Source organism: Filicampus tigris, chromosome 5 (genome assembly GCF_054856515.1).
Source record: "Filicampus tigris isolate MCC_2025a chromosome 5, RoL_Ftig_1.0, whole genome shotgun sequence".
Classification (NCBI taxonomy): domain Eukaryota; kingdom Metazoa; phylum Chordata; class Actinopteri; order Syngnathiformes; family Syngnathidae; genus Filicampus; species Filicampus tigris.
This window is the reverse complement of record NC_141221.1, coordinates 9,420,773-9,447,500: the sequence shown is the minus strand read 5'-3', so window position 1 is coordinate 9,447,500 and position 26,728 is coordinate 9,420,773. Positions and strand designations below refer to the sequence as shown.

Sequence of the window (26,728 nt, the reverse complement as noted above, 5' to 3'; positions counted from 1 at the left end):
ACAGTACTATAGCATGGCAAATACAGTCTACAGATTATTCCCAGATCATTTTGGCCAAGAGGCAAGGTACGCCTCACCAGCCAACCTCAAGGCACATATAGACAAAAGGCCAATCACACACCAATGGAAAATTTAGTCTTTAAATCAACCCAAACATCTTTTTTTCAAGAATATGTTCTATGCAGGTGCACTAGTTGAAACAAGGAATTCTGATATTGTGTTTGTGGAATATGGGTTAAGAAGCAAAATCCACCCTTTTTTTTTAACCGTATTGTATTGTATTGTATCTCAGTGGGTGGCCATTCTGTCACTTCTGTTGACTGAAAATGACATCCCAGTTGCTCTGGGCTCAGATAATGACCAATCATGGCTGAGTTTCAGAAAACAGTTGAGCTGTGATTGGTCGTTACCTGAGCAACTGTGATGTCATTTTCAGTTGACAGAAGTGACGCAATGGCTGCCCCCTGAGATGGCTAAAAACTGGTGGATTTGTTGTTAAAGTTGTAGTAGTTGTAGTTGTTAAATTGTTCTCAATGAACCACATATATGTTTAAACAAAATAAAGTTAGTAAATTCTCTGTAGTTTGTGGTTGGTTTCCCTACATACAAATACAAACTGGCAGAATTGGCACCACGTATGACGTCACCATCATTCGAGGTTTTTCTTTTTTAACACGTTTTTAAGAGCAAAATTCATATACATATATATATTTTAAAAAATAAAGTGGTGAAATCAAACATCTAAAATAAAAATGTCGAGAAATGCAAAGGAGGGGTGGCACGTGGGAGGCAAATTACGTCATGATGGATTCGTCCACCTTTTGGAGGGGGAGGATCATCCGTCCTCTGAACAAGGCAGACCGGCTACGTTTCCTTCTTTTGACCGCGTTTCATCACCGCAGAGGCGAACAGGGAATGTTTCAGCCTCGCTAAAGCCGCCGACGACGACGACAACGACGACAAAGAGGAGCGCACATTGTGAGGCGAGCCCGTGTGTGTGCACCCTTGTTTTTGAAAAATACATTTTATGGGGATTCGGGACGTTTGAGTCCGCATTGGAAGTGGAGGATGAACACCATCTCGACGAGGGTCAAGACCAGGCGGACTGAGGCCAACCTCGGAGCCGAGAGGGAACACTTCGACAAGCGGCAGGTAAGGACGAAATGTGTGTTTATTGGCGCTTTTTGAACCATAAGTGTGTGTTTGTTCCCAGTCGCCCACCTTGTGATTTAACCTTGTGATTTCCCTTTACGCTCAAATGAGGGGTTCATCTGCGTTCCAATTAACTCAAACATTACTTTTAATCGACCCAAAATGGAGGGTTTATTTGCGTTATATTTGACTCAAAATGGAGGGCCCACCTGTGCTTTCAGGAACCCTAAATGGAGGGCTCACCTGCGTCTTAATTGACCTAAAATGGAGTGGAAAATGTGTGAGGGCGAGGGGGTCACCGCCCTTGTTTTAATTAACATAAAATGGAGGGCTCGCCTACTGTATGTTTTCGTTTATTCAAAATGGAAAGCTCACTTGCAAGTTAAGTAACCCAAAATGGAAGGCTAACATTCCTTTTACTTGACCTAAAGTGGAGAGTTAAGCGGTTTCTTGATTCGAAATGGAGGGAAAATCTGTATCCTAAATAACCCAAAATGCAGGGGAAAACTGTTTTCAGTTATTTACAAGTGTCACATAAATACCACTTGTGGTAAGGGTGCTCCCTCAGGTGGGATGAAAAGAATCACCAAATTAAATGTTCCAACTGCATAATGTACAGTTCACTTACATTTAACTTTTTATGTTTGCATTTATTCTTTAAGATTCGTTTGTTTTAAAACATTTTATTTGGTGATAATTTTCATTCACCCGGAATGTGCAATACATTTTAGGTATGTAACTAACTGTATTTAAGTGCAGCGTTGCAGTGACCCACAGTGATATTAAATATACTTTGTAGGAATAACTTCTTTTAATTAACTCAAAATGGAGGACATCAGCACATTTTAAATGAGCTAAAATGAAAGACTAACCTGTTTTCATTAATTTAAGTGGCCGATTCACGTGTGATTTTATTAGTGTTTTCCTTAAATCAGAATAGAGGAAAGTCTGTGTTTTAATTGTCCCAAAATGTTGGGCTTACTTGTATTTTAAATGACTCAAACTGGATGGTTTGTCTCTAAAGTTGCCCAAGTAAATCCAACTATGTCTTATGTCACCTTATGTTATAATGGTTCCGGTTGCAAATGAGACAAAAATAGCATGGTACTGTAGTTACGCTGACTCAATGGAAGAGCACATGAGTCCACGGCATTTTTTTTAAGTCAAATAAATAGGACGTATGAGAGGAAAACGCACATATCTTTTCACTATCATGGTGCGGATCTCGTTGATCCTGTTTGGCCAGCTCTCCTACACTTCCTCCCTCCTCTACATTTGTCACAGTTTCTAGATGTGGTACGGCAAGCAGCTCCATTGTCTTCCACCTGTACTCGGGAGTTTGTTGTTGGCTGAAGGAATGACTTTTAGTTTTTACTTCTACCAAGGAGGTTTAGTCGACACTGTTTATGAGATAAGGGGGATTGCACCAAAAAACTCCTCAGATGTTTGTACTGCAAGAGAGAATAGGCCTAAATAATGACAAAATAACCAAGAGGTGTGTGAGAGGACAGGTCAGTGCTGGTCCAAATTAGGATGTTGGGCCTTGGTGGAGGTCTGAGTCCACTACACATACTATATATCGACTTAAGCAGTGACCTAATTTATGAAATTTTCAATTTTTTAAAACTTTGATTCGGTTCTTCAAAAAAGTTAATTCAAGCTGTTTATTGCCCCTCCCAGTTGACGTTTACTGTGAAATGAATCATTAAACAAAAGTGAATAGCACTTTTTGTATATAAAATAACCACATAACTTTGCCTTAGTATAGTCTGTTAGCTTAATGCTAACACACAATGCAAAACGCCATTGACGGGCTAACAAATAGCATTAGTGTTGCGGCGTTATAACTTGAGAAGGGCTATCGGGTATAGGGTATCGGTACTTGTGGTGGCTGCCGATACAAGCCATTGATACGTAAGGCCTCCCAAAAGTCTGACGAGTAAGTCCTGCTCGGCAGTACTTGGCGCTGTACTGCGGCAATTTGAAAGATCGGTGATTCATCAGCTGCGTCAGAAACAAATGTCTTTGTTCACAGTTTTTTGGCATTGTGTTAAATGAAATTTTATATATCAAAAGTACTAGGGGTATCAGTAATCTGTGAGTACTCAAAAATTGAATACTTGTACTGGTATTGGCCTAAAAAAATGTACCATCAAACATCCCTAGTTATAACCTTTTAAGCAACGAATATTTGAACAGTGTAACAACACATGCAAACAGAGCATAATGACGATACACGCAAATATATACTCTTTATCCTCCACTAAAAAAACAAATCTTACTGCAGTTTAAAGTGCAGTTGTGACCGTCTTTGTGTGTACCCATATTTATGTGTGTATTATACTGCCGCCTGATGACCAGGGCACGCACACCAGCAGGAGCACAATGTGGGGCTGGAATGGATTAATGGCATTTCTATTCATTTCAAGGGGGGAAAGATCAGTTATGAGCGTGAACGAATTAAACTTGGAAATTAAGAAACCGCCGGGTAGTGTTTAGGAGGTAGCCTGAATTGTCTTGTGATCAAGTTGCTGATTCATTCAGTTGAGCTTCATTGCTGCACTGCTCTACGCTCATGTGAAGGTGAAGCATCTCACACACACACACACACACACACACATACGCGCACACACCCACACTCCTCTCTCTCTATATATGTGAGGGTGTGGGTGCAGTGTTTGCTTTCCTTTGCTGTTGTTGCCCGAGTGAGCACCCATGAGGCGAGGCGATGTGGGGGGGGGCGTGAAGGTAGAAGATACTCACAGTGTTTGAGTGGGAGTACAGTAGAGAACAGCACTCTTAATGCCTTTGGCCTTCTAATGTTAATTAAAAGGGGGAATGATGTGTGGAGTTAAACTCGCTGTTTGTGTGGACAGTTTCTCCGCCCTCGTGGTTTTGTGTCAACACATAACATGAGCAGACCAGTCACTGTACACTTTTATCAATGACTGTGTTGTTTCCAAAACATTTGCTAATAAAGGTTATTTTACTGAAGACACACGTTTAACACCTCACTAAGATAGAGAAATATTAACATTCTTATTTTTATTTTTTATTTTAATTTTAAATTTTAATTCTTCTTAGTAAGTCACAGTGTCCCATCGCTCCCGAGCTATTTTTAGAGCCGACCGGCAGACTACTCGTGTTGTCCTTAGGGCTAAGTACCCGCTGGTAATGCGCATTAATCGACATAGCAAAAAGGCATGTTGAAAAAGTATGTAAAAAGTATGCTGGAGTTAACGCAGTTTCTCTCTGTCCTCTCCCTCTCTATGCAACTGCTCACGCCTCTCCTCTCTATTCTCAGCCGAGAAGAAAACAAAAGTGGCTGTTTCTATGCCGGTCTGTTGAAATAGGTCTGTATGTAAAACCGGTCTGTGGTGCAAAAAAAAAAAAAAAAAAAAGGTTTCTGGCTTCAGTAATGCTGAAAAAAATGTCAATTATGACATTTATTATTTGACTTTGACTCGACTATGATTAAATTGTAGTAGACTACTTTTGGAGCTGTTTGTTAGCCAGCTTCCCTGCTGTTGTTGATTTAAGCTGGTAATGGGCTGCACTATCTTTTACTCGCATTTCCATCCAACGGGCAGCAGCACTTTTAAATTTTTAATAAGCATTCCAAACTCTGAACTGAACTACATTAAGATGGCTTGCTTGCAGACCCACTGCTATAGAGTCACAAGTGACGAGGTATATCGGGGCAGGAAGCAGTGCGGATTGAGTGCCTTGTGATAATAATGCAAGCTGGCAACCCACCTTATGGCAGGCCGTTGGTGGTTGGAGATTAGTTGAGGCTTTCCCTCCCTCTCGCGTCCCCTCTCGGCTGCACGGAGGATTTGTGGACGCTCCGGACGGATGCACCATGGCAGCCGAGCATGCGCCACTGGAATGTTGAAGTCATGAGTCCGATTGCAACAATAATGCAAACCAATCAGTGGCTTTATCACTCTGCATGTTTCGTGATGATATTGTCATGCTGATAACAGATTTGAGATGGGCATTGTTGCAGCATCTGCATTGGACTATGGAGAGTCATTTTTTTTCCTGCAAGAAAAAATTGAGTTAGGCGGTTATGTTATTAGCGTGACTATGTCAATGTGAACTGCACTTCTTGATCACCAATTTCATCTATACAATACAAAACAATTTTATATATAGTGTGTAATGGTTTTTCGTCTCGGTACGGGCTTCACGGTTTGGTGCAAAAAAAAAAAAAAAAAAAAAAAGAAGTCAACTCCTGAGACCAAGAGACCGCCACATTTGTTGTTTTAAGAAGAAATAGATCAAAACAAATGTAGAAGAAAAATGGTGAGTTCGGGAGAAAGCATGGAGCTAGAGGAGCCGTCTGCACTATACAAATCAGCCCTTTGTATAGTGTATTGTACATATAGTATAATCAGCCGGGAACATTTCAGCTTCCGTACGGCGGCGATGGAATTGCAAGGCTGCGAGTGGTGGAGCGAACAAGAACTGTGTGTCGGCGTTGTTGGACCTCTGTTCGGTATGTTGCAGGTAACACTTCAAACATGCTAACATAACCCCGATACAGTTACCAGGGGTAGAAAAAAGAAACCCACTCAACCCCAACAACTACTTTTAAGCAGCCTGGAGAAGTGAAAACAGACAGAGCCAAAGATATTAGTAATTACTGAAGTAATCGGCATATACATAGCAACATCTATGTGCCCATATGCTTTAGTCGAGGAGCCGACCTTCAAACGTTTATTAAACATGCTGGAGCCCCGTTACAATGTTCCATCCCGGGCGCATAATTCCGCGCTCCTTGTCATATACAATCACACAAGAGCCGTGGTGGAGCATGAGCTGTCCTCTTAGAACCAAGTTAAAAGTTACTAGTTGGCAAGTGCTACCTGACTTTATCTGCAACCTCATTCTGTCCATACAAGAAAGGGGGGTTATCTGTGTTGATGATGATGATTATTATTATTATTAATGAACAACCCTAATGTGCAAGTGTTTGTTCTATTTTGTGCTTTTATAACAGAGAATGTTTTTGGATTTATAGAAAATTGAATTGTAACGTGTTCTTTGTTAAAACTAAAAACAAAAAAAAACCTAGTCTTATGCATTTGAGACTTATTGCTGTACCGAACACATACCGAACCGTGACCCCCATACGGAGGTACGCACTGAACCGTGACTTGTGAATCATTACACCACTAATATATATATAGATATAGATAGATAGATGAGAGAGACAATGTTAAAAAAGAAAAAGGTTTTGTTAGCTCTGTGCCTTTAAGAGGAAGGCACTTGTATGGTGGTTTAACGTCTGCATGGTGGAGGGAGGTTGGCCTGTCAGCTCAACCTATGGCAAGTCTGTGTGTGAGTGTCTGGGCGTGAGCTGGGGCTGACATCAGCTCCTGCATGAGTGTGCTCATTGTTTGGTTTACTGTCCTCCTGGCATTATTGATTTAAGATGACAAGCTGCGCTGTCATCTTGTAGCATTTTTCCGTTGTAAGTGGCTGAAAGATGCCTCAGCGACTTCTTGCTCTCCTTTCCCGCACGCAAGGGCATTACAGTAAAGTGAAAGAGTCGATGTAGAGTGCGTCTTTTTGCAATACAGTGTAGATCCCCACACAAGTCCAAAGGTGAGGGTTATTTTGAGCAATGCAGTCGGCTATCTGTGGTCATCATGGTAACGGCAGTGACGTGAGTGTAGCTTCACAATAGTGTGAGTGGCGCCGCAGCTGTGGCACACTTGTCTGGTTTAAACAATAGCTTTGCCTTACTCCACTGTTGTTTCACTTTTCTCTTCAGCTCTCAAACCGGTCAAAATCGTTCTCCAACACGAGTTTCCCTGTAGCTCCGCTGCTCAGTGACCATCTGTCGAGCAAGGCTCTGTGTGCCAACCCCACGCACACACCAGCTCCTCCCCAACGCGCAGCCCAAATATTCATCCTCTTTTCCTCGCCCCAACCAACAAGCCCCTCATTGTCACACCGGCCTCCACACGCTCTGCCAAACCCGCCCTGTGTAAACGAGTGAGCCTGACTGTTCAGTTTGCGTCACCAGCAAGTTGGGGGCGTGTTGGGGGGGGTTCTCCTGTTGGATTTACCCTCTCGTTGCCAATTCACTGCCACAATAGTCCCTCTGTTCTTGATGCAAGTAGTTTCTCAAATTGGGGTCCATTGGCGTCAAAAGGACTTAATTTGGGGGTACACGAAATAATTAGCAATAATTGTTGTTAGTAGTTACACCATACTTGCACATTGTTAGCCTAATAGCATAATTGCATAAGTTCCTTCGTCATATTTGAATGTGAATTTGATTTTTTTTTTTGGCAAGCACGTATATATATATATATATGTATGTATATATATGTGTTTATCTTCGAAAAGTACATGTAATGCCATTCTGGCTTCATTAAATCAGTCAAATGGGATCCATCATTGTCCACAGTCACACTGCATAACATCACATAACATAACACACAGCAAGATCGTGTTTCGAGCTGGTGCGGGATCATGTCTACCAAGATTGAAGTGCAAACAGAACGCTCGTTGTATTGCAGTTATAGTTTGTTTTGAGAAACATTCCCACAATGGAAGCGCGATGCTCAACAGTCCAATTCACGGCAGCAACTGAAAAACGTAAAACAATGGCGTTATAAAGAAATAAAGCGAAATGGCATTATATGCAAAATGGCATTACATGTACTTTTCGAAAATGAAAACACTTTTTTGTGTCTTTACTTTATTTGCCTTTTATTTAACCTACAAATGTGTAAGATCAGTTTTCCTGACCCTATCTATGTGTGTGTATTTATTTATTTTTTGGGGATAACAGTTAGTTAGAATACTTTGGCAATTATAGCACTATCAGGCTAACGATACGAGGCCTGGTGTGCCAATAAAGGAACCCATTTACTCCTTCCGCCATTGGCTTTGGTTTCATTGACATCCCTGATATGACTGTGACATCATCTTATAAATCTGCATCTCTGCATGTATGTTGCATTTTCTAGCTACTGGAGATTAAATGTTTAGTTTTCCCTCAGCTCAAACAACAGGTGAGAAGCTTTCAGATAAATGAAAAGAGCATCAGTTCCAAGATCAAGATGGAGTACAGTTAATATTACACCTACTTTTTGTAAGAACCAAAACCCCAAAACTGTGAGACCACCTTGAAAGATAGTTTTCTAATACAGCTTTGTGACATGATTGCTAAGAGTACATTTCCAATGTAAGTTTCATTCGATTTAATTTGGTCAACTGGTTACGCATATTTGCATTGAGACGTAATAGAAGAAAAAATCTTATGGCATTTTTAGGTTTACATGGTAGTTGTATAATTGTCTTTAATATTTTGAGGTGGTCCTTGGAAAGATTTCTCCCCGTTTGAGAATTGAGTATTGGAACACATGGCAACCTACAAAAAGTGAACATGAAAGAAAATACTGTATGGCGAGGTTTCATTTTGCAATAACTCACTGATGCTCGCTGATGACAGTTTATAGCAGAAGAGTTTGATGGGCTTTGTTCTTCCACAACTTCTCAAAGCAAGTCCCTATGGATCTTGCTTTGTGCATTTCGGCTCAATGTGGGGCCATTTTGTTCCCAGAAAAACTGGAAGACCTACATTTCTCCAAAATATCTTGATACATCCAGGGGCCACATGAACATGCAGTCCAACCAACCCCTGATTGATTCTAACATTTTCTCAAAAACTTCACGCAGTAATGGGACTGATTACTATTTTTTTAAGGATGAGGTTTTGGGGGAGGGCGGGGGTTTGTGAGTGTTGGGGCTGAATGAAAACCAGAGATTAAAGCCACTTGTGGATTAATGCCTTGATTTGACTGGATGACGGTTTTATATAACACCATGCTGGTGTATTTGTTGCTGTGCTTGCGCACATGCACACATAAGCTAAAGTGCCGAGTTAAGAACAGGAAATAAACATAAAAATAAAATGATGGTCGCCAATTTATAATAACAGCTTGGCAATTGTGTGCTCAGCTGTTGTTTTCTTCCCTTTGTCCTTCTTTTATTATAATAATCATTTTACAATGGTGACACTTGGAAGTTATATGGGGGAAGACGTTTAGCATGAGCTCATCAGGTGTAACCTGTTTAAAGTGCCATCTTTCTTAAACTTTTGACATTTTATAGATAGATAGTTGGGGTGTGCATCTCTCGAATAAAATATTATTTGATACATATAACGATGGATGAATCCATGTTAAAGTGGAACAAATCGATTTATATTCAGAGGGATTATGATTCGAAGTGGTACGGCTCAGTTGAAGAGGGTATAATGCAATGAGTTTCTTGTCTTTACCATACATATCAATGAACTTGTCAGTCCTGCAAATGTGCCATTTCTTGCATAGATATTGCTTTCCAATAAAAGACGATTCAATATGTATCTCAATATATTTTAAAGTAAAACAGTTTGATTCAGTTCCATTCGATGCACTTGCATTTTTTAAAATAAAATGATTTTACAATTCAAATTGTTTTTTGTTACACCCCTCAAACAGATAGCTAGCTAGACCATTAACAATTGGAGGATGCCCATTGTGGTGATGTACCACCTAGCATTTCTAGGTAATCAACAAGGCTGTGACGTAGACAATAACAAAAAAAAGCCAAACCTTGTGCCGCTCTTCCTTCCTTCCCGTCGCCCTATCATGGTTGATACCGGTTTGTCCTGTTGGACCAGTTGCAGAGGGCACACAGTCTCTGGCTCATTCTCCACACAATACTGTGAAGATCTTATCTTCCGGCGTGGGCATCTGGTCTGATTGACTCAATATGTGTGCATTGTATCATGCAAATCAGCATTTTTTTTTAGCAATCACAATCAGCACACTGGAAAAAAGACAATATCTCAATCCACAATTGTGAGCTTTCCTTTTCCACAACTGACCAAACGTTATTTATATGAATGTTAAGATCGGGTAGGGGGGGAAAAAAATCACTTAAGAACAATGCCGCTGTGTACGAGCACAGCAAGTGAACTGTACAATGTTTTGTGCAATTGTATGATCTTTTTCAAATTTGATTTCTCTTCCCTTTTCAGCTGAGCAGCATCAGCAAAGCCATCAACTCCACTGAAACACCTGTAAAAGAGAAGCATGCACGACGTATCCTTTTTTCCCCCCAAAGGAAAAAAAAAAAATCCGCCAAGGCCAGTTCAAAATAACCAATAGTGGTGAATTCTTCCCTATCACTAGCACTGTATGTAAGGGTACTGCAGCAGGATTCTATCAGTACCCTATACAATTGAGTCTTTTTTTCCTTCTCTGTAATGTTTTGCACCTCCTTAACAAGCAACCCATCAGGTATCATCCTGGGCACTCACCGGGAGAAGGGGGCCTACACCTTCTGGTCCTACGCTCTGGGATTTCCCCTGGCCAGCAGCTCCATCCTCAGCTGGAAGTTCTGCCATGTACTGCACAAAGTCCTACGTGACGGCCACCGCAATGTAAGGCCCTTGTTGCGACTCATCATTTAAAACAACCCCCTAAAAGTCAATTAGGTACCTAAGTGTATTTGGGGTTCCTTCACAGGTGTTACAAGACTGCATGAGGCATTTCGGTTCCATTGTGGAACTTGGCCAGCTTTGGGTAAGTATGTTTGTCTCATTGTAGGCAAGGAATGTTTATTTTTTATAGCACAATTCATACACATGGGAAAGCCATAGTGCTTTACAGAGGCAACGGAATAATCGTTGAAAGCATTCAATGAAAAGTCGTCCAGACGTCTACCCACTCCTTTTCGAACATGGAAACCTAGTAGCGTACAAACAGATTGCTGCTTGATATTGTTTAGAGCTTGTTCTGGAAACACTCAATAAGCCTATGAGGTCTGGATGTCTCATGAGAAGCTAAAAAGACTTGAACATATTTAGGTCCAAGACCATTCTTCGCTTTGTAGATCAACACTTTTCAGACATTTTGAGTGTCCAGGACAGTTAAGTTTTGTTCTCAAGATATTTTCAACACTTTCAATTGGTTAATGATGGATAGTAATAACAGATAACGAGGACACAGTCCAATAGTGTCCATTTTGAAATCCATTTTTTAAAATTACCATATTTGGACTTAATGAGGTTTCTGACCGACAGTGACAACATACCAGTGAGTACCGGTAATGTGGTGTGCTCTGTATGTGTTGCTGCTCTGTATCTGTGTCTTAAAGTAGCAGCTGTTTTAAGGTTTATAATTGTTACAGCTGTGTCATTTCTATTAGCCTATCTATGGTGTCTCACATTTGCATTTACCTAGGAGACTGTCGAGAGACGTAATGATATGGTTTCGTTGAATATTGTTTATATACAGTATACATTACAATGTTTAATTCTCTTTTTCTTTGTGCGTCACTTTTACAGTAAACTTTAATTGGTTGTGACAATAACTTTACACAAACATGATTTGGTTCTTATTTAGAGAACTGTTCAAACAAACGTCTTTTTGTTTCCTCAAATAGATGTTATACGATAGTCACTTATTATTATTATTATTATTGTTATTACAGGGTGACTCCCCCCCCTCAAAAAAAAGGTCCCCAACATTCAATAGACAACATTTCTTAAATTTTTTACAGAATCAAATGCAACTTGAGGTAAAGCTAGTTAACCCATTAAGGACTAAAGCGCCTGTCTCAACAGCTCCCCAAAACCTAAGGTCGCCATCGGAATTACCCTTGAAAACCTGATGTTTTCCCAGAAATTCAACACTTGATTGATTAATGATTAATATCTCATCCCCTGTAGCAGACAGAAACATAATTCCAAAAAGAATTAAAGACCTTAGACATGTGGCTTTCATACAGGCAGAATTTATTATTATTTACTGTTTCAATCGAAGATGTAAAAATGTGTCAGTGTAAGAGAAGCACTATTTTAATTTAAAAAAAAAATCGAGGGGTGATTACCATCCTCTATTCTGTTACAAAGACATCAATATCGTCATTGTCTACAAACCATATCATATCACGTTCGACTGGTTCCACTGGTCGTGTTCATCGTCTATATAGCACTGCCGTTACTTATTAGAGCTCCGGGCAATCGACGGCGTCCGCCATTAGCCTACCTACTCCGTGGTTTCGTGACACCGTCGCGTGTATATTCCGATGCATTAAATTGGCCAAGAGACAGAGAATTGGATTAAAAAAAAGACACGGACATATCCGCTTTCCCGGATTTAAGGGTAGAAAGACGCAACAGCGCTCCCGGCTCTAGTGGTAGAAACGCGGTTATGCGCTCCCGTCCTTAATGGGTTTATACTAACATATAATGCAAAGCAGCGTATGCGGGTTTATAGAAATTAGCCAGGATAATTATCCTCCTTTAATGGATTAATTGTGTTTAGAACATCACATTAAAACATTACACTCATTGGCCTTTTCGTCTTCAGAAATATATTTCAAATTTCCAAATCTTCTTTCGGGGCCCGTTTTTTTGGGGGGGTATCACCCTATAGTATTATTATTATTATTATTATTATTAGATTAAACAAATGATATGCTGTCATGCATTTTCACCCACCACAGTTGGGTCTGGAATCTGTCTCCTGAAATAAATGTGGGATCACTGTAATTCATATATATTTTTTAAATGTATTTTTCCAGGGCAATCTGCATGATCGATACGGGCAGCTCGTTGCTCTCTATTCCAAGCTGCTCTGCACCAAAATGAAGTTTCACAACAAGGTGAAGGGGTGTCCTGGCTCACATGACCCGTCTGGCATTATGTTGAAATTGAACACACGTCTGTCTTTTTTTCACAGCACTCTGAAATCCCCACCAACTTGGAGGCCACGGATGAGGTGCTGGAGCGCACGGCGGGGACGGACATCAACAACGTGTGAGTCCATTTATTTTAATATTCTAAACGTGTGGCTTTTAATTTAGTTTAGTTGATTCGCTTCACATCCTCTGTGTGTCCGCGCTCTCATAACGAGGCTATCAAATTGTCCCTGGCAGCTTCCAGCTCACCGTGGAGGTGTTTGATTACATGGATATGGAGTTGAAGTTGGCTGAGACAGGTAAAAATCCTACCCCTTCAAACCCGAGAAACCTGAGATGCAGCTTCAAAACAGTTGCTTTGTAACAGTAACCATTCATGTACTAAACCTAAAATGAAGTATCATGAACCCCTGCTCTTTGAATGCTTTTTCCTCCAACATTTGAGGAGGAAGGGAGTTTCCAAAAACGTCTTGTGGCCTCCTTTGAAATTGCTTCCTACTTTGTTCTGCTCTAAATTAGCTGCATCTGATCAGGAAATGCCAGCCAATTACAGGACATAAAATTTGTTTCCTCCTACTCAGTTGTAATGGAAGATGCCAAGAATCTTGTCACAGCTACCAACTTTCTATTCAAATTTTGCACAAATTATTGAGACTATTGGAAATATTCAAAATTCCACTCAAGTCTTTATTAGGGAAAATGAATCGACTCCAACATGTTTAAGCCTAATCCAAGGTAAAACAACCCATTTTTATGTCAATCCAGTTGAATTTCTAACCTCAATCTAGGGCTGGGTGATTTGGCCTTAAAATGAAATGTCACAAAACTCAAATTTGTTGAACATGTTCAAAATTTCCTGGCGACAAGAAAAGCAGTTTGTGACCGTTTGCAACCTTTAACAAACCCTGACCAAAAAAAAAATCAACATTCGAGCCGTGCGCAAACACTCACCAACCCTCGGCGCTCAGTGAGATACGGGCTTTAAGTGTATGACTTCATTTGGATTTAAATAAGTGTATGTGCGTACCGTGATGTCCCTCAGTGTTGCGGCAGCTCAACTCGTCCATCGCCATCTCCACCCTCACGTCGGGTCAGTGTCGCCTGTCGCCGCTTATACAGGTCATCCAGGACTGCAGTCAACTCTACCACTTCATGGTCAAGCTGCTGTTCAAGCTGCACGCATGTAAGGACATGCAAAATGACTGATAAAACAGCCCAGGGTTGAATGTAATCAGTGAATGAATCATTTGGTGGTTTTCAGGTCTCCCTGCTGACACTTTACAAGGACACCGGGATCGTTTCCGGGACCAGTTCCAGAGGTACGTTTTGGAGCTTCAACCATATCATCAAGTGGTGTCAAGTGAGCTTACCGCATAAAAGAAAGTGTGCAACATAAGACAGCCGACCACTATGTCCCATCCCCCTATCCCCATTGTAGCGTGACTGTGTGTGACTCATTTCAAATATGATTAGTTAGTTCTTTGATGAACCAAGTCAAACTTTTTACATTACAAAAATCTCACAGCACGTCACTAAACAGAAGTGTCACAGTTAGATATTGTTAATGAATTCAATAGTAAAATGCTTTCATTCCACTTCTGGTTTATCAAATGAAAGGATTATTATTATTATATATATAAAAAAAAAAGATGCATTAGTTATATGAAATAATTTTCGGACCAAATAATGCAAGCTACACACTCTAGTTTGACTACAGTATGTTCCACCATACAACAAACAAATTGCCATGAAACTCACATTTACCTTAAACTTAAGTTCAACATTAACCTTAGTTTTAACACATTTCGTTTGAGTTTGAGCTCATTTGAGTGTGAATTGGCTGTTACTGAGGAGCGGTTTGAGTGTCTTATGCATTACATATTGTTATTTGGGAACCTCCTGTCTGATAACATGATTGACAGGTGATGGTGGCGTTCTCTTTGGCTTTTGTGCCCCACAGCCTCAAGACCTTCTTCAACAGAGCCAGAGAGATGCTCTACTTCAAGAGGCTCATCCAGATCCCCAGACTACCTGATGTAAGATTTTGTCATCGTTAATCACAAACGGTAATGGACAGCTCACATAATTTTCCTAATGCCACCTGTCATCAATCTGGAAAGTCTTAAAATACCAATGAATGCATCTATTTATTTCCAGCAGTGGTCGGGACTATCCAAGTACATACATTTATATTTTGTTACTTCTTTTTTTTTCCAGGCATTTTAATTTGACAGTAAACTTCAACTGGTAGTGACGTTACACCGCTTGAAACCTCTATTTTGGAATTGTGAACTATCTAATGAACTGTTGTTTGTTGTGTAATGAGGTGTGTGCTGCCACCATCTAGGGCTTCTACCTCAAGTTTACACAAGTATCTGTACTTTTACTTCAGTTACAAACTGTGAGTACTTTTGCCAACTTTGATTAATACACTCTGACATGTTAATTTTTCCCCTCCGCCATCAGTCGCCGCCCAACTTCCTGCACGCGGCCTCGCTGGCCAAGCACGTCAAGCTGGTGGTGGTCATCCCTGACGAGGATGACGGCGATGACGACGACGATGACCCTGAGCCGCTCATTGACGTCAGCGACACCTCTAACACGCAAGCCGCGCCAGAGCCCGACATCTTCGATCAGGCCTTCGGACCGCCCAATGGGGGCTTTGATGACAGGTGATAAGTCGTGATTGTATTTTATGATGTGTAGGATGTTACATTTGAGTGTCATAATTCCGTGTCTCACTCAAGCCCCTATCCCACTGAGCGGCAAACAAGTATGAGTGTTTTTGAAGGCACCGAAGGTTGCGTTCACATCAGAGTTTTTCAGGGTTTGTTCAGTGACGAAAATGTTCGCAAAAACTTCGCCAACAGTTTTCGTGATTTTTCTTGTCGCAAGGAAATTTTGAACATGTTCAAAATTCCCTTGCGACAAGTACAGGAACGTCTGACAGCCATTTGGCGAACATTTGCGGCCTTGAACGAACCCTGACGTGAACGCGCATTTTTCTAAGTTGGCCAACAGTTGGAGATGTTTGCCCCTCAGTGGGATAGGAGCTTGACTCTAAAAAACTTGCAAAATAATGAAACTAAAAAAACTGAAAGCTATTCCGCACACAGAAAAAAACGGAATACACTGCAGCCTCATAGTATACAATTGTCAAAAAAAAAAAAAAAAAAATATGAATTTATGTATGCAGGGTCAGAAACTATGAGCGACTATTGGGTCACACTGACAATGAAGAAACATCTTAAAATATTTTGACAAAAATACTTGTAATGAGAAGAAGTTGTAATGAAGTTGGTTTTTTTTTTTTTTTTTTCAGAGAAGTAGTTGTAATATTAAAAAAAAGTAGCCATAATTTTCAGAAAAGTAATTTCACAAGAAAATGCTAAGATATTGAGAGAATGAATGTGTGATTAAAATTTTAAAATGTGATCATTACTCAAGATTTTTTGGTGTTTGCATTAACACGGGGAAATCCCATTTTATATTAGACGTGGTTGTAATTTGATTTACTCAGGCTATTTATTGTTGCATTACACTTGGTTCTCTTGACTCCAGTATAAAACCTGACCTTGTTTTGAGTTCCTCATATCCAATATGGTGATCCACTCATTGATTTCACGTGACAATTGCGATGTTTTTTGTTGTTCTCGTGCAACAGGGATCTCCAGATAGAGAGCCTCAAGCGTGATCTGGAGGTGTTGCGAGCAGAGCTGGAGAGGGTGAAAGCGGAGGTGAGGAGCGCATTAGTGACTGTTTGTTTGGACACCTGTTAGGCGGATGCAAAATATCTCTTCCCCATATGTGGAATGTGGCAAGCTTGTGTGTCATGCTTCCTCTGATTCATTTAAACCAGTGGTCCCCACCTAAAGCAAAAAAGATCGGAACATCCCTAATAGCCATAGCGTGAACGGTGAACCACAATATAACGGGTGGTGACTGTATACCATATCACATGACAGACGAGTGGTTTGTCGTGTACAGAGGCATGGCCGGATGCACCTGATTTTCAAAAATAAAACTTGCGTCAGAGTCAGATAAGCAATAAAATCTTTTTCATTTAGCCTGTCTGTGTGGCCCAGTGACAAAAGCCCCACAGACTGCCGGAGTAAATGCTCAAAGTCACGTTATACGTTTTGTTTCACCGCCCTCAAGGCCCAGCGCTACATCACGCAGCTCAAGTCGCAGATAAACAGCCTGGAGGCGGAGTTGGAGGAGCAGCGGTCCCAAAAGCAACGCGCGATCCTGGAAAATGAGCAGCTCCGCATGGCCCTGGAGGTGGCACGCCGCCGCATCACAGAGCACGAGAGCCTGCAGAGCACCTTCATGGAGGCGGAACGTAAGACCTCCAGTAGTCTGGATATTACACGACTCACCACAATATTTGCCTTCAAGGTGAACCTAAAATGTGTTATAGTGTCTTTAGGGATGGCTTTTGTGTGTTTGTGCAGAAAGAGCCCAGGCCACAGAGCAACGCTACACTAAGCTGAAAGAGAAGCACACAGAGCTGGTGGGCAGTCATGCTGAACTACTTCGCAAGGTAGACATACCACAAAATAGAAGTTTACACATATTATGTTCATGTTGAGAGGCCCAAAAAAAAATCAAATGTTTTAAATCACCCAAAGTGTGTGTGTACTCATGTGGTGAAGAAGACTCTCCGTAATGACCACGAACAACCCAAGTTAAATTTGGTTCCTCCGTGACATGCAAAGATGCTAGTCTCTCGGTTGAGATGCATCACTTCAACATACGTCCTTGTGGGATTTTCAATGGACATCAGCCATATGTCAAAAACACTAAACGTGCGACTTTGCCGACAGAGTGCGGACACGGTGAAGATGCTGTCTGCCACCCAGCAGACTCAGGAAGAGGTTGCGAGGACCAAACAGCAGCTGACCTTTGAGGTGGATCGGATAAGGCAGGAAGCGGAGATGAAGGTCGGTGTTCTGTCGCTGTGGAAGCACTTCGCGGTGTCACCGTTTGATTTTGAAATGAAATGTGGTTTGTTGTAGATGGAGGAGCAGAAGTTTGAGATGGAGAAGCTGAGAAGAGAGCTGTCGGAGAAGATGGCGGAAATAACGCGCATCAAGGCCACCCTGCAGACCAGTGAGATGGTGAGTTGACACCTTGACGTTGGGTCCAGGACAGGTTTGTGGTGAACACTGCTGGATGTTCCCAGCAGGCCCACTAGTTGAAACGGCATTCTGATTAATATTGCATTTGTGGAATATGAGTTAAGGAGGAAGTCAACCCAAACATATTTTTTCAAGAATATGTTCTATGCAAGCTCACTAGTTGAAACAAGGCATTCTGACAAATATTGCGTTTGTGGGATATTGAATTAATCCACTTGTTTTTAGCCATCTCTGGGGGCAGCCATTTTGTCACTTCTGAAAATGACATCACAACTACTCAGGGTTCAGGTAACGCCCAATCACAGTTGACCTGTGTTCCGAAGCTGAGCCGTAACTAACTGTATAATTAACACTTATTCCACAAACGCAATATTTATCAGAATGCCTTTTTTCAACTAGTGGGCTTGCATAGAACATATTCTTGAAAAAAATATGTTTGGGTTGACTGCCACTTCAAGGAGTTGAATCAGTACTTCTTTTACCAAAGTCCCTTTTTTTTTTTTTTTTTTTTTTTTTAACTCAAATACCGTATATGTACTTCCACTTAAGTACAGTGTGTGATTACCATTGTCACGTGTCTGCTTTGTCTTTCTCTCTTGCAGAGTTCTGCTCAAGTCAACAGCACCATGACCGCTCTGCAGGCGGAAAAAGAGCGTCTGATGCGCTCGGTGAGCGAGAAGGAGGCTGAGCTTTCTTCCGTACGCCAGAGTGCGCAGCTGCAACAGTCCACGGTGCAGCAGGAGAAAGACAAGAGCAGCAAGGAGCTTAGCGAGCTTCAGGCCAAACTGCAGGAGAAGGTGGGTCAGAATTGTTTTCCACTTCTGTTCACAACACTGCAAGGGGGAGCTTGTGTCTAGGATTACAAAGCAGTAATGGAAGCACAATCAATCTTTTCCACTTCAGCCAACAGTGAGCGTTTAAATGCAGTATTGCGATTGTTACAAGTAACATTGTTCATTGTCAAGCAAGCACAGTGTTATTGTGGTTCATTGTTTCTGCCGCTGCTATATTTTGTGTCATAAAAGCGGTTGTTGTTATAGTGTACTGACCTAGCATGTGGGAAAGGCGAGCGACGGTCAATTTTAGTCATCAAAGAGCCACGTTTAGCTCTTCGTTGTCTCATTATTGTCATGAAAAAAACGGCCATTAATGAAATCATTTCATCATTGACAAAAACATTGTTTCTATGCAATTTACACTTTTATACTTCTATTTTTTTTTGTTGTTGTTTACATTTTTTTAAAGTGTGTTGGAAATGGAAAAATTAAAGTATTTTGTGTGGTCTCACTATGTCAGGGTGAATCTTTGATTAATAAGGACAATTAACTGTCAGTTGTGTTTTCAGTGAAATATTTTATATTCATGTGACATGGTTTGTTTTAACCATTGGTCAAAATGGGAATGTCAACATTATGCATTGATTGCATGCAGGCCAGACAGGAGGAGCTGCTGAAGCAGAAGCTCTTGGACGAACAGTTTGCGTTGCTGCAGGGCACTGTCACAGAAGCCGAGAACATTATCCAAGATGCCGTAGCTAAGCTGGACGATCCGCTCCACATCCGATGCACCAGCTCCCCAGGTCACGCCGCTAACCCCTGTTCAACTACACTCAACCTCCACCTATTCAATAGGGCTGTAACGGTACATGTGGGTGTATTAATACGTTTCGGTATGGCATGTTCGGTTCGGTCCACTTGCGTTTGGTTCTTAGTCCACTTATTAGCGCGATCTTACGCACGAGCGCTATTGACCGTTGCATGCGGGAGAGGAGAGTGGCGGCACAACAGTGAGAGCCAGAGCTCGAAGGTCACCCCGTACACGTCTCTTGTTTGGGAACATTCTGGCTGTCCTGTTAAAATCGCCGATGGGGAAAGGTACGTGGTTAAGTCCGAAAGTTGTGTGCCGACATTGCCACATGAGATGGGCGGCAGTTAACGTCTAGCATGCACGGCATCATCCGACTGTGAATGTTTCTTACACGAGGGAGCAAAAACGTCAAACTTAAATTTGAGATTTAAATCTCAAAAATTAAAGAATTATTGAGTTATTGTAGCGAGTTATTGTAGCGTCTTCCAGAAACACGCCGTCAGACGTAGTTTAATTATCACGTTTTTATGAATCAAAGTACAACTGCTCGCGCTCTTCTTTCTCCACTGCTCAACTCGCTTGCCGTACGATGCATTCATGAACCTCGGAAACGTTGCAACTCAGCAACACACAAATCCGACCACAACACAGATAAACCAATTCGTTACAATATGCTGTTGGACATTCAAAGATTTCAATGCCTAAAAAGTGTATACAATTTCATAAAGACTGTAAGTGAAAGTTACTGTATTTTTTCAGTATAAAAATAGTTTTAATATAGTTAGCAATAATTGTAACTGTTATTGTATGTATTTTTTTTAATCACAAAACGTGTATATATGTACTGTAATGACAACTTGGCTTTAACTTGAATACTTAGATGTGTCATAGGCTGTTGCTGCTGAGTGTTTAAAGATGTCAGTGTCTTAATTTACAAAATTAATCTTTTTTGTTAGTGTATTTTTTATTCTGGTGTAATTTCTTAGAATATCACCAGAATGGTTCGCTTTTATTTATTTTTTCGAAAAAAAGTACAGTTTACTTGAATTCTTTTCAAAATAAAAATATATTCAAAAAAAAAAAAATCTGTTTTTTGTACCGAAAATATACCGAACCAAAGTTTCCAAAAACCCGAACTGAACCGAAACGTGATTTAGCGTACCGTTACGCCCCTACTATTCAAGCTTTGCTGTTCACAACTTTTGTGCTCTTCTTTGAAACGTCCTAATGTGCCAAGAGTTGGTGTTCAAGCCCTTTCTAATAGAAAAGTTGTGTTTGATGCCAAATAGTGGCATAGGCAATTATAAACCTGAATGATAGGGCATCATTTACGTGCGTTTTTTTTTTTTTTTTCGATTTTGGCGGCAGGGCTCAGTCCCTCTACCCCGCGTATAGCCACTGTTAACTTGTGAATAAGTGAATGTATTTAAACTTCTTATTGTCTTTTAAACACAGATTACCTAATCAGTCGAGCAGAGGTGGCACTGAGCTCCATTGATAAAGTGAAAAAAGGCCAAGCGGACTATGTGAAAGACATGAAGGGTAAATGTCATGTGACGATGATGATGATGATGATGATGATGATGATGATAATACCATAGATCAGATGACGTGACATTGTGTTCTTGTTTCAGATGCTGGAGCGCTACTGAGGTCGTTGACTCACTTCTCCCACTCAGCTGCTGACACCATCATCAATGGCAGCGCCACCGCACACATGGCACCCACTGATCACGCAGATCGTAAGCAATACACAAATACTGGATATACTGTAAACCTCCCTCAAGGGTTACTTTTGACACTAGGGGTGGACAGACTTCAGATTCTTGGTAGTGGTCGCTAATAATCGCGTCCACTTTGTCAAATTGATGATGTCATTCAGCTTATCCCTTCAGTACAGAATCATAGTACTATACAATAAAAAAATACAAGAGGCGGGAATGCTCATGTACTGTAGCAAAGCTGCACTTCTATGGATTGTTGCTAGAGTTTTATAAGACCCGACCATCTTTAACACCCTGAAGGTGTGATTTGTGATTGGGCGTGTGAGTTGGAGTGGGGCCAGTGGAAGGAGGAAGTGGATTGCGAGCTCTGGCGACTATGAGATGAAGGCTGACGGTTAAGAGAAACGCTAGTTGGATGTTTTCTCTGGTGACATTAACTGTTCATTTTGACAACAAAGAGAAAATTGTCTTTTCACTGTTATATGATGGTGTTTGATTATTTCGCTGATGTCTACATTTGAAAGTCTGTTCATCAGCTAGGGTTGACGGATGCCATTTCAGATGTTTGATTTGTTTTGATTTTCAGTTATGCTTTGGTTATATTTGAGATAGACTTGTATAATTTGCAAGTGACCATGCTATGGTACCCTTTTTTTCGTGGGGGGGGGGTAAGATATTGCCACACAGTAGTTTTCTGTGTGGACCCACCTACGTTTTTTTCAGTATTTTATCAACTATAAATATGAAAATAATCAATAAATGACAAATACTGGAATTGTTTTCCTAATTTTGCTAATGTTAGATGACTAAAATGTCTTGAAATGTTTTGTTAATTTTCACATTTGTGGTAAATGACACACGCTTCCCTTCAGGACTGACGGAGAATTGCAGAAGCTGCGCCACTCAGTGTCTGCAGTACTTGAAGGAGCTCAAGTCCAAGGGCACGCTGCAAAGGGCCGACCCTGCCTCCATTCGAGTCATCATCCACAAGATCCTACAGCTGGGCCAGGCAAGCAGGCGTGGCCTGGCGTGGCGTGACGTGACGTGACGTCCAATGACGAGCCAACATGTGAGAACTAAAATTGTTGTTGCGTGTAGGAGCTGCGACCCAAAGGCATGGACGTCCGCCAGGATGAGCTGGGAGATCTGGTTGACAAGGAAATGGCTGCCACCTCTGCGGCCATTGAGGAGGCCGTCCGCAGGATTGATGTTAGTAGTACTACTAGCTGTAGATAAGTAGTAGTAGTAGTCGTGTGTTTTCTGTAGATTTTCAATTGGATTCTCGCGTGGGTGTTTATTTGGTTAGGTTCGTTCGCTTATTTTATTTTAATTTTTTTCGGGTGTCTGCATGTGTGTATTGATTATTGCGTGCGTGTTACTCCTTGGGTGTGACGGGTATGTTCTTTTGCCTGTCCGTCTTTTTGTGTTTGTGTGTGCACGTGTGTTTGTGTGGTGTTTGTTGTACGTACGTCAGTGATAAGTGTTTCTTTGTGGTTACAGGAAGTGATGAATCAGGCGCGGAAGGACACGTCAGGAATTAAACTGGAGGTTAATGAAAGGTTTGTTTGTTTGGAATCTAAAACAAACATCGCCGCCATTTTTACTCCAGAGATATTAAAATCAGTGAATTGGTTTTTTTTTTGTTTTTGTTTTTTGTTTTGTTTTTTGGGCTTGTTCTATAATATTCGTTAGAATGAAATTTGGATTGGGTAATTGGTTGATTATTTAAAAAAAATATATACAGTAATAAATAAAATGAAATCTTTTTGGTACCTTAACACTTAAAGGGAAGTGAACCCAAATGTTCCCTTACAATATTATGTTCTATGTTAGCCCCACTAGTTTAAACACGACATTCTGATTAATAATACATTTGTGGAATTTGAGTTAAGCAGTAAAATAAATTAAGAGTTATTATCGGCCAATTAAATTGGCTGGCCAATCAATCAATCGGCTAGTCAGGCCCTAGTGTTTAATACACTGATGCCCTTCAACAAGACATAAACATTGCCCGAATTGTGTAAGTGCCTTTCATTATTTAATCACCTGAAGAATTTAGAATCGATTAATATCTACTGTATCGGCATGACTCCCGACACTGGTGCCTGATTCTGGGTGTACTTTTTCTTTCAGGATCCTCAACAGTTGCACAGACCTCATGAAGGTACACTTGACTTTGACATTGTACTCATCTTACTTTCATTTGTCATCCTCAACGTGTGTTTTCACTTGCGTCTCACGTAGGCCATCCGCATGCTGGTCCTTGCCTCCACGGAATTGCAAAAGGAGATCGTGGAGGGCGGCAGGGTGAGTGGCGTCGGCCTCAGGGAGTCCTTCAAGCGGCATGTTTTCCATAAATAATCCAAGTTTGGTTTTGTTCAGGGCGCGGCCTCCGTCAAAGAGTTCTACGCCAGGAACTCTCGCTGGACCGAGGGACTGATCTCTGCGGCCAAGGCGGTGGGCTGGGGTGCCACAGAGATGGTGTAAGTTCCACTTGACGACATGTTCTCTCGATTAGCTGAGAGAGCCAATTGGGCGTTTTTCACCTGGCTGCCAACAGGGAGTCTGCTGACAAGGTGGTGCTGCACACGGGCAAATATGAAGAGTTGATCGTTTGCTCCCACGAGATTGCTGCCAGCACTGCGCAACTCGTCGCCGCCTCCAAGGTAATGGCAATGAGTGTTTGCGTGTGTGTTGTATGTGCATTTTCAGATGTGTATGTTGAGAGTGAATGACGTGCGTGTGCATTTTCAGCCGTGCGTGTTCTTGTTTGTGTTCTGTGTGTGTGTGTTCGGGCATTTTCAGTTGTGCGTGTTAATATGCATGTTAATGTGCGTGTGTTTCGGGGGGTGGCGCCTTTGTTTTCTGTGCAGTGTTCAACATGTTATAAATGACTTTCAAAAAGTTGTTTGGATATGTATGTTGTGTATATGTTTTCAATTGTCTGATTTTGTGGTGTGTGCGCGCACGTGTGCATGTGGGTGGTCTTGTGCACATTTTTGTGATTACGTGTGTTGGGTATGTGTGTTCTCGTGTGTTTTTGAAGGAGTGTGTTTTCAAGTGTGTGCATGTTGTACTCGTGTGTGTGTGTGTGTTGTGACGGTCCCGTTGACTTTTGTGAGTGTGTTTTTAGGTGAAAGCCGACCGTCACAGCAAGAGGCTGACAGTGCTCCAGCAGGCCTCTCGCCTGGTCAACGAAATGGCTGCCAAAGTGGTGGGCTCCACCAAGACGGGACAGGATGACCTGGATGACAAGGGTACGCCCGCTCTATCGGGCATTTACTTCAGCAGGCGCCTGTCGAGCCTTGAGCCAATCTGTCTTTTTGTTGTGTGTCGTGCAGATCCCATGGACTTCTCTGGGATGTCACTCATCAAGTTGAAAAAAGAAGAAATGGAGTCCCAGGTAATGTATGGCCTCAGAAAAGACTGAGTGAATTGTGGGGCCCCATTGATGACTACGGTGGTTTTATCGTTTCAAAACATGATTGCTTATGTAGCAACCACCAAAACAACTATGCAAACTCTTATTGTCTAAAATGCGTTTTTTTTTTTTTTAGTAGTAAAAATGAAGTGGGGGGGAAAAAGTAAAAAAACAAAATCTGTTGATTTCTTTTCCATCTTCTAATACAACATAAAGGACGAGGAGAGTTATCAGAGGAAAAAAGGAATTTGCAAGCAATTACACATTAAGGAAATGACTCCAGAAGAAAAATTCGGCCTCCATTTTTCGGAGTGAAACTGCAGTACATACTAGTGCCCCCTGATGGTTTGAATGTGTCAATGATCCTTCAGGTGAAGGTGCTGGAGCTGGAGTCTCAGCTGGGAAACGAGCGTATGCGTCTGGGCGAGCTGAGGAAGCAGCACTACACTCTGGCCGGCGTTCCCCTGGACCAGCTCCAGCTGTCCGATGCCGACGGCAACAATGATGCCGACCCCTCCTCGCTGGTGTCCATGTCGCCCAAGTTCAACAAGCCGGCGCTCATGAAGAAGCCCGCGCTGGCCCAGAAGCCCAGTGTCCTGCTCAAGTCTCCCGTAAGTCTTTGGAAATTACCCACAAATACATGGAAGAAGGACAATGGTGGTTCTGTGCTCGCCATGGCAAACAGTACTTTACTGTTTTTGAATATTGGCAGACACCCTTTGTTAGTACTTTTTAAAATTTGTGATATTTTACTTTTTTTTTTTTTATTGTAGATTTTTATTTTTAAATATTTTAAATTATTTTTTAAATTTTGTATTGGTGTGTTTTTAATATATATATATATATATATATATATATAATTATCTTTCAATATGATCCTTTACATGAGTTTAATTTTTATTTAATTTTTGATTGATTAATTTTTCGATTATTTTTTGTTTTTGATTTGTATTTTTTGAAGTATTAAATATATTTGAATTAAACGTTTTTTATTTTGAAATTTTATTTTATTGCTTGAATATGTTTTTTTGTTTTTTCTCCATTTTTTTGTGTTTATTCAAAATGACTTGACTCTTTTCTTTTTGCAGTTCAAGTGAAAGCAGAAGTGAAAAGTGACATCGTCACCATCCTTACAGAACGTAAAATGCCTTAAGGGAAGAAGAGGGAGAAAAACTCACATTTAGTTGCTTGCTGACAATCCTGCTCTTTTATTTATATTTGTCATTTCCTTTTGCCAAAATGGACCAGAAGCTGCATATTATTTTTAAATGATGCCTATATATGTCTATTCATCATTCTATTTTAGCATTTGGCAGCCCATTCAACTGTTTTTTTTTTTCTCATCAAGTATTTTATGACATGGTAAAAATTATTGACATGGTAAAAATTGTAAATGCTGCTTTGAGAATGTCATCTTATCTAAACTTTTTTGTTGTTGTTGACAAACCTGCATTGCCTTCACGGTGAAGACACGCTTTCATCTCATCTGCAAAACTATGTTAACTCAGAGGCCTTTGGAATGCACTGCACTAATGACTCATTCATATTGATCATAATGTTCATAATTCATGTAGCGGTAAAGCCATACAGTTGTACAGCAAGTCCCAATAAGAATAATGTATAGAGCTCATCTGGAATAGATACATACTATACACGCCAATCACCTGCAGTTGCTTTTCGGATGAATGTGGATGTTTATTACCTCTGGGAGTTTTTCCATACAGGGTACTTATTAATATGGTAACTATTATTGGATCCTTTTATGCTGTTCTGTTATCTTTATATACGTGACCAGATCTAGTTGGAAATATATTTTAGCAAAGGGCATGGTGTTTGTCCTTGTAGCAAGTGTAAATGTCCAACAAATTAAATAAATGTTTAATTTAATTACTTGTTGTTTATTTTTTTTAATGTATATATTTTACAAGTTAGCCATTTAACATTTATTTTCACTGCTATTAAAATTTCTTCACAGGCAACACATC

General features: G+C 40.9%; 1 protein-coding gene across 1 annotated transcript; it reads left to right on the top strand.

Annotated features, from left to right (window-relative positions):
• Nucleotides 1–803: 803 nt before the first annotated feature.
• On the top strand, nucleotides 804–26,630 carry hip1rb (huntingtin interacting protein 1 related b). Its single transcript, XM_086031026.1, has 31 exons — nucleotides 804–1,152; nucleotides 10,202–10,265; nucleotides 10,464–10,606; nucleotides 10,692–10,748; nucleotides 12,754–12,834; nucleotides 12,912–12,988; nucleotides 13,108–13,169; nucleotides 13,913–14,053; nucleotides 14,132–14,189; nucleotides 14,831–14,906; nucleotides 15,337–15,542; nucleotides 16,535–16,607; nucleotides 17,029–17,212; nucleotides 17,325–17,413; nucleotides 17,697–17,813; nucleotides 17,889–17,990; nucleotides 18,614–18,808; nucleotides 19,443–19,590; nucleotides 21,054–21,140; nucleotides 21,233–21,340; nucleotides 22,195–22,331; nucleotides 22,421–22,531; nucleotides 22,823–22,881; nucleotides 23,456–23,486; nucleotides 23,567–23,629; nucleotides 23,705–23,805; nucleotides 23,883–23,988; nucleotides 24,456–24,579; nucleotides 24,664–24,725; nucleotides 25,115–25,354; nucleotides 25,832–26,630. Exons 1-31 carry the CDS (start codon nucleotides 1,069–1,071, stop codon nucleotides 25,838–25,840), a joined length of 3,195 nt encoding a protein of 1,064 aa, XP_085887152.1. The 5' UTR covers nucleotides 804–1,068; the 3' UTR covers nucleotides 25,841–26,630.
• The last annotated feature ends 98 nt before the right edge of the window (nucleotides 26,631–26,728 follow it).